This window comes from Lemur catta, chromosome 21 (genome assembly GCF_020740605.2).
Source record: "Lemur catta isolate mLemCat1 chromosome 21, mLemCat1.pri, whole genome shotgun sequence".
NCBI classification, from domain to species: Eukaryota; Metazoa; Chordata; class Mammalia; order Primates; family Lemuridae; genus Lemur; species Lemur catta.
Window position 1 is genome coordinate 20,065,424 of NC_059148.1, and position 12,713 is coordinate 20,078,136.

At 43.9% G+C, this 12,713-nt stretch overlaps 1 protein-coding gene across 1 annotated transcript in view; it reads right to left on the reverse strand.

The window, feature by feature from the left end:
• Positions 1-217: 217 nt before the first annotated feature.
• TMEM233 (transmembrane protein 233) overlaps positions 218-12,713 on the reverse strand; it is a 28,287-nt gene continuing 15,791 nt past the window's right edge. Inside the window, exons 2-3 of the mRNA XM_045534696.1 lie at positions 7,985-8,121; positions 218-312 (exon numbers count right to left, since the gene is read on the reverse strand). Of these exons, the coding sequence (XP_045390652.1) occupies positions 306-312; positions 7,985-8,121 (144 nt within the window). The 3' untranslated portion in view covers positions 218-305. The remainder of the gene's footprint in view (positions 313-7,984; positions 8,122-12,713) is intronic.

Here is a 12,713-nt window from a genome sequence, read left to right on the forward strand (position 1 = left end):
GGACACAAATGGGCTTCGCTAAACTCAAACAGTGAGACTTCATGTTTTTTTTCTTTCTCTTTTTGTTTTTACAAATCAATGACTTTGCTGGATCTGGCTGTGTTGCTTGGATTTCCTAAAATTTTGGACTTTTTTTGTTGTTGTTGTTGTTGTTGTTGTTCATTTGCCAGGGACCTGCCTCTGGAGAGTCCCGGAGGAAAAGATCTCACAGTCTGAAGTCAAGGATCCTTTCCTTGGAAACTCATTTGGGGTGTGTGCAGATGAGGTCCATCCTCCACGCTCTCAGCACACCTCCCGATGGCTCCTCAGGCACTGTTGATGCAGAGAGAGGGAAAGACAGAAAGACAGGGGGCTTAGCTTCCGTGGTTGGCTTTCTTAGCTCAGTGGCTTCCTTATCTAATGGAGATTACTCTGGTTCAACAAATGCTGAAATGGACAAACAGACCTGTACGCTTTACACTGTAAATACTGGGTTCCTTTTGAGAAATATATTCTATTTGAAAAACATTTTATTTTACATGTGGCATGTGAAAAAAAAAAACTCGAAGGATACAGATGGAGCAAAATGCCTCTTGAACATTTTTCAATCTCAGTCTCCTCCCCAAGGGGCTGGAAAATCCAACTGTAGAGGATTCCAGGCCTGAAAATGAATTTTCTGAGTTTCATTCAAAAATAGTATCTGAAGTAAACTACTGCCTTTTCAAAATTGTAAAGTACTTGCCTTTAAAAAAATTATTCTTTATCCTTATCGAGAAAGCTGGAACCAATCAGCGAGAGAACAGATTGAAATCTCAAATGGTTGAAATCCCAGGTAGTTTACTTTCTTGAAATGGTATCAGATCATTGGTAGTCTTTAACGAAACTCATAAAAAAAAAAAAACGGTCTCATTCATCCTAATTTTACAGGATGTCTATAATATGTAAGCCACATGGTGGCTGGGGCAAAGAAAGGCAGGGTTTCATGACATCAAATTCCTAAGAGCTGGGAATTATTGAACTGAAATATTCAACAGCTTTGTCTACAATACTACATTGACAGCAGACAAGTGTTCTGGTCCAAACAGAATCAGAAACATGCAGTCTCTCAAAGTAAGAAAATTCTCTGCCCTCAAGTTGCTAGGCAAAGTAGGGAAATAAATCACACAGCTAAAACATTTAAATATAGTAGCCATTGTTTATCAATCCTGATAATTTATATCCCTAGCCTAAATCAACATGTCTACAGGCTTTTCCTTTTTCCTGGTGACTTTGGGACTCAAGGTTGGGTTATTCTAGTCATGTTTCTCAAAGCACAGGTCTCAGAGCCACCGATGACAGGTTCAGCTGGGATGCTTGTACAAATGCAGATTCCTGGGCCCCAGTCAAGACCCTGAGTAGCCTTGAAGTATGCATTATCACAATCACCCTTGCAAGAAAAAAAATAATTCTAAGTATTCTGAAGTTGCAGAACCACTGTCCTAAGGTTTTGTATTTAACAGAGAATATTCCTACCTGTATGGACATATGCCACTAAAGAAGACTTTTTTTTTTTTATATCCCTAACATAAAAGATAAAGTTTTTCTTCTCTTACATGGTCAACACAACACACTTCTGTGAGCAGATATGCCTGGTTTCCCTACACACCAATCAATTCTCCAGCGAATACGAACTGGGTATGCTATAATTTAGCTCAATGATGACACCATCAGGCCAGGCGCAGTGGCTCACGCCTGTAATCCTAGCACTCTGGGAGGCCGAGGCGGGCGGATCATTTGAGCTCAGGAGTTTGAGAACAGCCTGAGCAAGAGCGAGACCCTGTCTCTACTAAAAATAGAAAGAAATTATATGGACAGCTAAAAATATATATCAAAAAATTAGCTGGGCATTGTGGCTCATGCCTGTAGTCCCAGCTACTCGGGAGGCTGAGGCAGAAGGATTGCTTGAGCCCAGGAGTCTGAGGTTGCTGTGAGCTAGGCTGACACCACAGCACTCTAGCCCGGGGAACAGAGTGACACACTGTCTCAAAAAAAAAAAAAAAAATGATGACACCATCTAGTGGGAGTTAGAGTCAGATCTCACAGGTTAATGGTTCAGTCCCCCAAGACTGCCCCCCACCTTCAGATGCCAATTGCAGGTCGTGACCTGTTGTGACCTGTGCTTCTGACCAACCCGCTATAAATGGAGATCCTACAACCCCCACCTTGGGTTCTATTAATTTGCTAGGGTGGCTCACAGAACTCATGGCAACACTTACCCATTTAGTACAAAGAATATTACAAAGTATGCAGATGAACAGCCAGATGGCAGAGATACGTAAGGCAAGGTGTTTAGGAAGGGGTGTGGAGCTTCCATGCCCTTTCCTGGCCCTCCACTCTCCAGGTACCCCAAGGGTTCAGCAATCCAGACGCTCTCCAAACCCTGTCCTTTTAGGTCTTTATGGGAGCTTCGTTTTGTAGGCCGGATTGATTATATCATTGGCCGTTAGTGATCAGCTTAACCTCAGCCCCTTTTCTCCTCGCTGGAGGTCGGGGGATTGGACTGAAAGTTTTCAACCTTCTAATCACATGGTTGCACCCCCTAGCAACTCACCCTCATCCTGAAGCTGTCCAGCAACCAGCAAGAGTCACCTCATCAGAACAAAAGATGCCCTTACCGTGCAGGAAATTCCGAGGGATTTAGAAGCTCTGTGTCAGGAACTGGGGTCAAAGATCAAATATCAGAACAAAAGATTCTCCTAGCACTTCTGTCTATAAGGGTGTTAGGAGCTCTGTGTCAGGACCCAGAGGCAGAGACCAAATATTTATTTCTTCTTATATCACCATATCACACCTAAGATACCTGGTAGAAGCTTCAGTTATTGCTGCTTCCCAGAAAATTTACACACCTCCCAAGTTTCCTCTTCCTCCCTCCCTGTGGTCAGGTTCACGGTCACTTATCTGATGTTCTGTGGGATTTGGTGGAACTTCCTTAGCAGCAAAACTAGTAGACCATGACCAAGCTTGGATATGAAGGAGACAAATATGACATTCTCAGACAACCCTTGTAATATGATAGAACTTCATGTTGCTTGGGGGTAAGGTTCTCATGTCAGGGCATAAGGTGAGCTTTGAAAATAATTAAACTTAATCTTGAAGCTCCATAGGAGGATACCCTCTTGGAGACACACACAGCACCCTGATCAGCCCAACACAACCAGTGAACATTTCAGTGGTGGAAGAGGTGACCATTCCTGGAATTGAGCACTAGCTTGAGTAATTGGATGGGTTTTGGGCTCATGACATCTGTTTAAACACTGGAACCATGCTCTGAGCTCACATAGAAGGAATAGAAGTGACATTCCCACCCATGCTTATGACCATTGAGCAGAATGACAACCAGAATCTCCAGCTCCATTGAAACAGTTGCTTTTGTCTTTTTCAGAAACACACAAAGTTGATTTGCCGTAAGTGAAATGTACATGCAGTACAACTCCACTGAATGCACGTCTGAGTGGTCTTGTAGATATCTAGGTAGTCAGGTACACACCCCACTGTGTATTAAAAATACTTGTTTGTCATTCTCAGCAGTAAGAGTCTTTGTGTTTCACAGTTTTAGTTACGAAAGAACTTGACCTCTAAATGGGGGTAAGGGTCAACACAACTGTGTCCCACTAACTGCCAAAGAGTTAGAAGATGTAAACTCATTCTGTACTGGTAAAATTTCTCTTATAAGCAAATTGAAATAAATCCTTCCCTGGCCTCAAAATAGCCTTCAATTACATTAGTGTTGGAAGGAAGTGTATCTATCATGGTGGGCATGAAACAAGAACTTGACTTTTTGCGAAAACATAAAAGCAAATCCATCTTCTTTCCTGTATTTCTGGCTGGGGCAAAGCTTCCTGGGAATTGTTTTGCATAAACGTGTCTTCAGAGAATTTTTGTAATTCCATCCATCATGAAAAATAAGGAACATTTACCTATTTCCAGAAGGCTTTTCCTTGTTGGCTCAGATAAGTTGAGGTAGAAACAAGGCAGACCTAAATTGCCAGCAACAATGGAAAGATTTTTGCTTTGGAAAGGATAAAAGCTAGTGGGACATTGATGAAGAAATCAGAATAAACATAAAACAAGATGTTCAACCAGGGAGGCACAAATTGAAGCAATAGTAAAATACTACATATTTTTTTGTCCGCCAGATTGAAACAATTAAAATGATGGATAATATTAAGGTTGCCCACAGTGTGAAAAATTGGATGCTAAACTGTTGGTGGAAGAGGAAATCAGTACAGGCCTTGCTGCCTTTTTGGTTGTCACAGAAGAGCCTCCCTGCGGGTACATCACCTGGGCGGTAACTTTATTCTCCCCCTTGGCATTGAACTCGACATAACAAATTAGGATGATGCGTTTGCTGATGTAAATGAAAACTGACCAGTCCATTAACGGCCACTGTGTGTGCTTTTCCGTTTGGACTCTGGAAGGAAGAAGTTTGCCAGGGTTGGGCAAAGGGTGTTCTGCTGACCACCTGCATCTGAATCCTTGGGGACACGAAGGGGGAGCTGCAAAATGCAGATTCCTGGGCCTCGCTTCTGCTTTAGCAAGTTGGAATCTTTTGAGGTGGGGCTCAGACGCCAACTTCTTTGAAATCTCTCCAGGTAACTCTTATGTAGCCCAAAGCTTGGGAACCTCTGCCTTATAAGTTCCACGTTGCCATTCATTTCTTAATGGAAGACAGAATTGATTTCATTTCTGAAGGGCTAATTCCTTTATCACGTTCTCCCTCTGTCTCTGTCTCTGTCTCTCTGTCTCTCTCTTGCCCATGCAAATACACGACAAAGCCTTTAAATCTGAGTTTGTCCATTGGATTCTAACTCTGAAAAACTTTTGTGTTTTCTTTAATAATGTGGAAGGAAAGGAATAGAAAAGGAATCTGACTTTAAAAATGGGGAAATAATTCTATTCGCATTTTACAGATACGGAAATTGAGGCACAGAGGGTTTAATAGCTTGGCCAGATGGCCTGTGTGTGGAACTAGGATTTGAATCCTGTTGAGGCCGATGCTACAGCCCAGGCTCTACCCACTGTGAAACGCTGCCTCTTAGGAAGGAGGGATGGAGAGGTGACTCCCTCTGATACATTTTATTCCTACTAACAAAGCTTCAGTCACAAGCAGACGTACATCCACACTTCACCTCCACATAGAAACATGATACTACGAAGGGAGAAAGTCCATATATGAAGACTTCTACGTCCCTCGTAACTTCTTGGATGGTGTATCAGGGGCAAACTGATCTTTGAAAGCCAAATTGTCCACCAGAGACTGCAAGGTAGAGAGTGTCTAGGCGGCAACTGTTATTTTTGGCCCTCACCATGTGTTTTAATAATGTGCATTGGTTGTTGACATCTAAAAATCAGGACATTTTACATAAAAACCCAGATTTGCAACACCACCTTTTGAAAAGTGGGCTGCAGGGGGCCTGCATGGTAAGTGGTAACAATTGGAGCAGAGCGGTGGCTGCACCCGTTAAACTGTGCTCTCCAATTGGCCGTGGTCCCCACCGCTCCCTGTTGTCCTGTAACCAGGCTGCTTCACTCATGTCTGTTCTCTGCCTGACCCCTGCACTCCTTTGACTTTGTGACCCTCTGTGATTCATCACGTTTCTGTAGGTTGAAACCTCAACACATTATCCTCACAGACAAAGCAAGCACCATTTGCTGGCCTTTGTTACTGGGTGCCCTAGAAGGGACACATTGACTTAGAGGTAATATGGAGTTTGTTTAAGAAAACAGCTGGAAAAGCCGGACTATCTTGGGTTTAAACCCTACCACTACCACTAACTAACTGTCTAACTAACAAGTCACTTCACCTCTCTGAGCCTCAGTTTTCTCATCTGCAAAATGGGAGTAATAATACCTACTTCTCTGGGTTGCTGTGAGGATTCCATGAGGATTAATTCATGTAAGAGCTCAGAACAGGGCCTGGCACACAGCGAGGTCCATGTCAGTGTCAGTTGCTATTATTATAACCCACTTAGCTCAAACACTAATCTGGGCAGTATGTATTTTCACAAGTTCCCAGGAGTTAAGCCAAGACTTGGCATCTTTCCCTTGGAACATTGTCCTTTGAGTTTGGCTCATGAGTACAAAGCCTTGAGCTCTACTTAATGGCATCTTAAATTCTGAGGTCCTTTCCCAGTAATGTTGACAACAATAGTAATAACAGAATTAATAAACGGTTTGTATCATTTCGTGCACCAACTAAGGAACAGAGACACTAAGCTATACACATTGTGTGGGTCATCTATCCTTTACAATAGCCTATGAAATGGATACTACTATAATCCCCATTTCACAGCTGAGCAATCTGAGGTTTGAGGAGGTTGAATAATTGGCTGAAGATCTCACAGTGAGTAAGTGATGGGGTGGGGGTGGGGGTGGACCTGGGCCCAAGCAGTCCAATGCCAGACCTGCACCATTAACCCCATGCTCTATGGCCCACTGTGCACACGGACACAAGCACATTAGGCCTTCTCTTAAGAATAAGAGAACTGTATTCACGTCTATTCTCCAACCATTTTCCTCATTATAGGCCAACATCATCAAATTTGCTATCTAGCAAGCAAGAAACCTTGAGTTTCCTTTCATGTTTTAGTGTCCTTTTCTCCTTTCTTTGGGCAAAGCCATCTATTTTTGTGTGTGTGACCCTTCTTGTTTTGACATATCCCCCTCCATCCAACAGCCACCGATTGCTCCTGGGGCTGGCTTGTCCCATAGGAAGTTGATCTATCGGGACATCTGCTACTGTCTTGGTTGCCGAGGTTGGGTTGGCTGATCTGGCAGGTCAAAGGATGTCCCCTTTCTCTTTCATCCACTTGGGTGAGTCTCTTTGGTCAACTAAGACACAGAGGTTGACCTTCTCAGCTTGAGGGGCACAGGACTCTGGTCAATGGTATTTAGGAGTGGTTGCGCTGCTCTGGCAGAAAAGCTAAAGGATTTCTCAGCATTCTTATCTGTCCAGCCAGGAGTTACACATAAGACAGAGATGGATCTGGGCTTGTCATTTCCCAGTTTGGATAGTTCATCACATCACCTTGTCCTGTGTCATTTCCATCTGCTGGAAAGCATCGCTGACTCTAGTGGATGGAGCCCATCTCAGCTGGTTTGAGAAATCAGAATAAATTTGTCCAAATCCAGAGGGACACAGCAACAGCATCCATCGTTTTAGGAGGTGAGAGCTCATTGGCAATACCAGAAATATGTAGTGACCCTTCTGCCCTTAAACTAAGAATGATGATGCTAGTTTAATGCCAAATCGTGTAGGAGATCATTTAGCAGATGCCATGGTAAGGCAGAGCAAGGAACACTCCTGAATATCCCATTTACTCCCCCACATTTCCCACCCTGTTACAGCTAGGTGGGACTATGTCACTGATTTCAGCCAATGACTGTGAGCCTAAGTGACATTCGTCACTCCTGGGCTGAGGCAATAAAAGGCCCATGTGGGATTCTCCGATCTTCCTCTCCCCCCAGCTTCACCTGGGGGCATCTTGTGCTCTAGATCTGAGGTTGGCAAACTACAGCCCACAGATGTGGTGCCTGCTTTTGTAAATAAAGTTTTATTAGAACATGGCCATGCCTGTTCATTCACATGTTGACTATGGCTGCTTTTGTGCTAAAATGGCAGAGCTAAGTAGTTGTGACAGAGACCATGACAGAGACCATGTGGCCTGCAAGGCCTAAAATATTTACTATGTGGCCCTTTAAAGAAACAGTTGTTGACCTCCATTCTAGATAGAGCAGCTACAAGATGGTGGAGGTTTGGATTGCCTGGGGACCTGAATGACTGTGTGGAGGAGAGAACTTCCACTGACCTTTGTGGTCCATGGAACACCAGTGAGGACCACATGAAAACCCTTTTGTTTGGGGTTGTTTGTTACTGGAGTATAATCTAATCTATCCTGACAGATTCCAGTGGGCATTCAAGAAAAGGCATCTTACATCACAAGGGATTCGAAAAGCCTATACTTACTTCCTTGCGAAGTGAACTGCACAAGAAATGCCGATGATGAGAAGGCCAATGATGATGGAGGCGATGGCCACCCACTTGGCATTCCGCCCAAGCCGCCTGGATCCTTCGTAGTCACCATCGTTGTAGCTGTTCAGAGACTGGGGGACACAAGGGAAGAGCTGGTGATGATAGACAAGCCACCAGGAAGGGCGTGGGGATTCTCAGGTTGTCCTGACAAAAATGCTGGAAGAACCCTCCGGTGACTCTGCTCATCTCAGTGTCAGGCTGCTGAGCGAGCGGCATGGCTGTCCCCTCCTCTGGGAATCCTTCCCTGAACTCCAAGGCTGAGCTAGCTGCCCCCTCTGTATTTCCTGGTCACTTTCATCTTAGCATTTACCATAACACATTAAAATGATTGATCTTGTCTCTTGCACCAGAATGCAAGTGCTATATAGGCAGGGGCCGCCGTTGTCTGTCTTGTTCGAGACAGCAGGTCAGTGCCCAGTGCAATGCTTGTCATGTAGAAGACGCTGGATAAATATTTGTAGCATAAAAGGATAAATGACTATGTCTGTCCTGTCTGCTAGAACAGGGATTTGCCAACTATGGCCCATGGGCCAAGTCCATCCTGCCACCTGTTTTTGTAAATCGAGTTTGTTTGGAACATAGCCATGGTCATTTGTCTACTATTATCTGCGGCTGCTTTTGTGCTAGAATGCCAGAATTGAGTAGCTGGGACAGAGACTGTAGGGTCCTCAAGGCCAAAAATATTTAGTATTTAGTCATTTGCAGAAAAAGTTCTCCCACTTCTTCCCTAGAAGATCAATGAGTGAGGTCAGGGACCTTGGCTGAATTGTTCATCTCTATACCCGAGACAAGGCCGCCATTTTCCCAGCTGTTAAAATGCTCAAATACTTCTGTGCGCATTGACAAACAGCAGCTACCCTGAGGCTTGTACCCCTTCCCCAGTGTCCCAGCCACCCTGCTTCCTCTCCTGAATTCCCCCAGGCTTCCCCAAATCCAGTACCTTAAGGGTTATTTCTGGGCTGAGGAGAGAATCTTGTCTGATTCTGTGCCCATGCTAAATGCGTTAAATATTTAAGTATTGTCCTCATTGCTAGTACTTTGAGTGGTGTCTGGCACATTGTAGGAGCTCAAGAAATACGTATTGACGGAGTGAGTGAATGAGTATGTCTGTTTCCCTACAGAACCTCAGTTCTTTGAGGGAATCTTGGAGTTCTCTAGGACTTAGCCTGGTGCCAGGCAAAAGAAGGGTGCTCAGAGAATGCTTGCTACGGAGCTGATGGCCAGATGCTGTTTTTCTCCCTTATCACGAGCCTCCTTCATCATCCCACTGCTAAGAATCACCCTAAAGTCGTGCTACAGCTATGTACCAAGGGACTCTATCAGTGCCGTGAATTACACATGTCACTGGGAACCTCTGTTCTTCATTCTGAAATCACAGCACTTCAGTAATAATTGCTCATCTTCCTGGTCTATTAAGGGGGATTAGGCATGTGCAGACAATTACAAGCTTGAGAAATACCCAGTATACCACAGAGCTTTCTGCTTCCGGAACCTTCCATTAATTCTTGGATCTGGGCCACCTTAGTCAGCAACAGGCTGGGGGATTCAGCAAAGAAAAGAATTTTTTTTAGGCTTCTTGTGTGAATGAGAGAGTGAAAACCTGCAACAATGTCAGGGACTTCCAGAGAGTGAGTTCCAAAATTCCAAGTCCTGAATTCTGGAGTTTTCAACCCGGGGTGCCCATTAGAACCACCTGGGCAGTTTTAAAGAAACAAAGATATCCGGGCCCTATCCTGGGGAGATTTGGACTTAACTGATGTAGGGACCAGGTACCATATGCTTTATGTATATGTATGTGTATGTATATATATATATATATATACACATATATTTTAGACAGGGTCTCACTCTGTCACTCTATCCAGTGGTATCATCAGAGCTCACTGCAATCTCAAACTCCTGGGCTCATATGATCCTCCTTCTTCAGCCTCCTGAGTAGCTGAGACTATAGGCACAAACTACCACACCTGGCTAATTTTTCTATATTTTGTAGAGACAGGGTCTTGCTCTTGCTCCGGCTGGTCTTGAACTCCTGGCCTCAAGCAATCCTCCTGCCTCTGCCTCCCAAAGTGCTAAGATTACAGGTGTGAACCACTATGGCCCGCCTTACATGTATTTTTTTTATTGTATGCATAAAATTTACCATTTTAACTACTTTTAAGTGATAGTTCAGTGGCGTTAAGCACATTCACATGGTCGTGCAACCATAACCAACCATCTTCCAGAGCTTTTTTCTCTTCCCCAACTGAAACTCCATTCCTTTTAAACACTTACGCTCTATTCTACCCTCCTCCAAGCCCCTGGCAGACACCATTCTCTTTTCTGATTCTATATACTTGACTATTCTGGATACCTCATATAAGTGAAATCATATGGTATTTGTCCATTTTCAACTGGCTTCTTTTACTTAGTGTAATGTCTTCAAGGTTCATCCATGTTGTAGCTTGTGTCAGAATTTCCTTCCCTTTTTGAGGCTGAACAATATTCCATTGTATGGCTATACTACATTTTGTTTATCCATTTATCTGTCAATGGACACGTGGGTTGCTTCCACGTTATTATTATTTTTTTTATTTTTTTGAGACAGAGTCTTGCTCTGTTGCCTGAGCTAGAGTGCCGTGGCGTCAGCCTAGCTCACAGCAACCTCAAAACTCCTGGGCTCAAGCAATTCTCCTGCCTCAGCCTCCCAAGTAGCTGGGACTACAGGCACATGCCACCATGCCCAGCTAATTTTTTCTATATATATTTTTAGTTGTCCAGATAATTTCTTTCTATTTTTAGTAGAGACGGGGTCTCGCTTTTGCTCAGGCTGGTCTCAAACGCCTGACCTTGAGCGATCCTCCCACCTTGGCCTCCCAGAGTGCTAGGATTACAGGCGTGAGCCACTGTGCCCAGCCTAGTATTATTATTTTTAATCTTGACAGAATTGAAAACCTCTGGTCTAGGGGGCTATCCTTAATGTCCTTCAAGGTCAAGTTGCTCACCACCTTTAAATTTATTCCAAGGGAGTGTGTGAGAGAGCATGGGCTCTAAACTCAGAGAGACCTGAATTCAAATTCTAGCCAGGGCAAGTTATCAAACTTTCTAAGACTCAGTGTCCTCATCTGTAAATTGGGGGCAATAGTATTTAATAATAAGCACCTACTTTGCATGGGAGGATCCAATGAGTTAATGCATATAAAGTGATTAGCATTGGCTCAGCACACAGTATACACTCAATAAATGTTAGCTTTTACTGTCAATTGCCACCTCCTGTCTTGCTCCTTAGTCTAAAGCTGTGACTCATGCAGTGCAACAGAATCATCTCTACCCCTTGCTGGATCAGAATTTTTGGGGACCCAAGTTTGAGAAGCTGTTTTAAAGGCTTCACAATCAAAGTCTCTGCATGGAATATTAGGATCCCAAATTCTGAGCTCATAACCTAGTTTAGAATGATGTACATTCAGACCCCCCCAAACTGATCATTATTCTCTTGTGCTACCTTGGAAAACTCAGTTCTGAGATGAATCATGGCGATGCATTTATGTTGCTGTAACCAGAGGAAAAACAACAAGACCTTCCCCTCTCTTCCCAAACCATGTCAACTCTTGGCCGTTGGGATGAAAACAAAAACAAAAACAAAAACCATTTTCATGGTCTCAGCAGCAGTGACCAAAAACGTGGGAAAAACCTGCAGTCTGTGCCACAATGATGAATAGGACATCTACCATCTGTGCATTGCCCACGCACCCAGGTGACATGGGGGTCCCTGGGCCATTGGAGTTTTCTGGCACAGGTGAGAGGAGCCACGTGGATGACCTGGCTGAGGGGATTTGGGTGCAAGCCATGGGGAAATCCTGCCACACCATCATCCCCTGCTGCCCGTCTGGCATCTCCTATGTGACCTTCCTCTCTGCAAACCACCAACTTTCCGGCACTCACAAGGCAGACCTCGAGTGAGTCCAGGAATGGGGCTGGTGTTAGCTTGAAAAAACAAGTGAAAAGCATCTTTTGGTACAAGTGTGGACTCTTTTCTCCTTATGAGTCCTCTTCTGAATCCATTTTCTCCTTTGGTATTTGGAAAAGGGGTTGCCCAGTGGGAAATCTGCCGGGTGAATGCAAGGAGATGGGGGTAGGGATGAGGGTAGGAGACTTTCAGACTCTCAGATTTCATCCTGGAGGACTTCAGTGGCTGGGGGTCTTGGGCTTAAGGGTAGAGATCTAACAAGTAGAGGAAGGAATTCTTTCCCTCCTCCCCCACGTGTCAGCTATAATTCCTTGCCTCTTCCAATTGCAATTTTATACTAAGGTTCTCCTGGCAGATGAGACAGACTAAAGTGGTGGAAATGGATTTTAGAGAAAATGCATGGTTTATAAATCTTTTTCTGACGAGCTTAGAATGCAGACTAGTCCATCTGGTGTGGAAGAGCTAGAAAGAAACAGGGAGGCTTTAGCTATTCCAAATTTCTATGATCTTATTTGTTCTTTTTAAAAATTACTAATGCAATCTGGGACCATGCAAAGCGTTCAAACACTACAGAAAGTACATACAAACACTACAGTAAATAGAAAAGCTCTTCCCCTAATCTCATTTTCCAGAGATAACCCTTGTTAGCAGTTTGGTGCATTTGCTTCTAGATTTTTTTCCCCCACAAATAATATGAAAAGAAAACTGACACTTTCT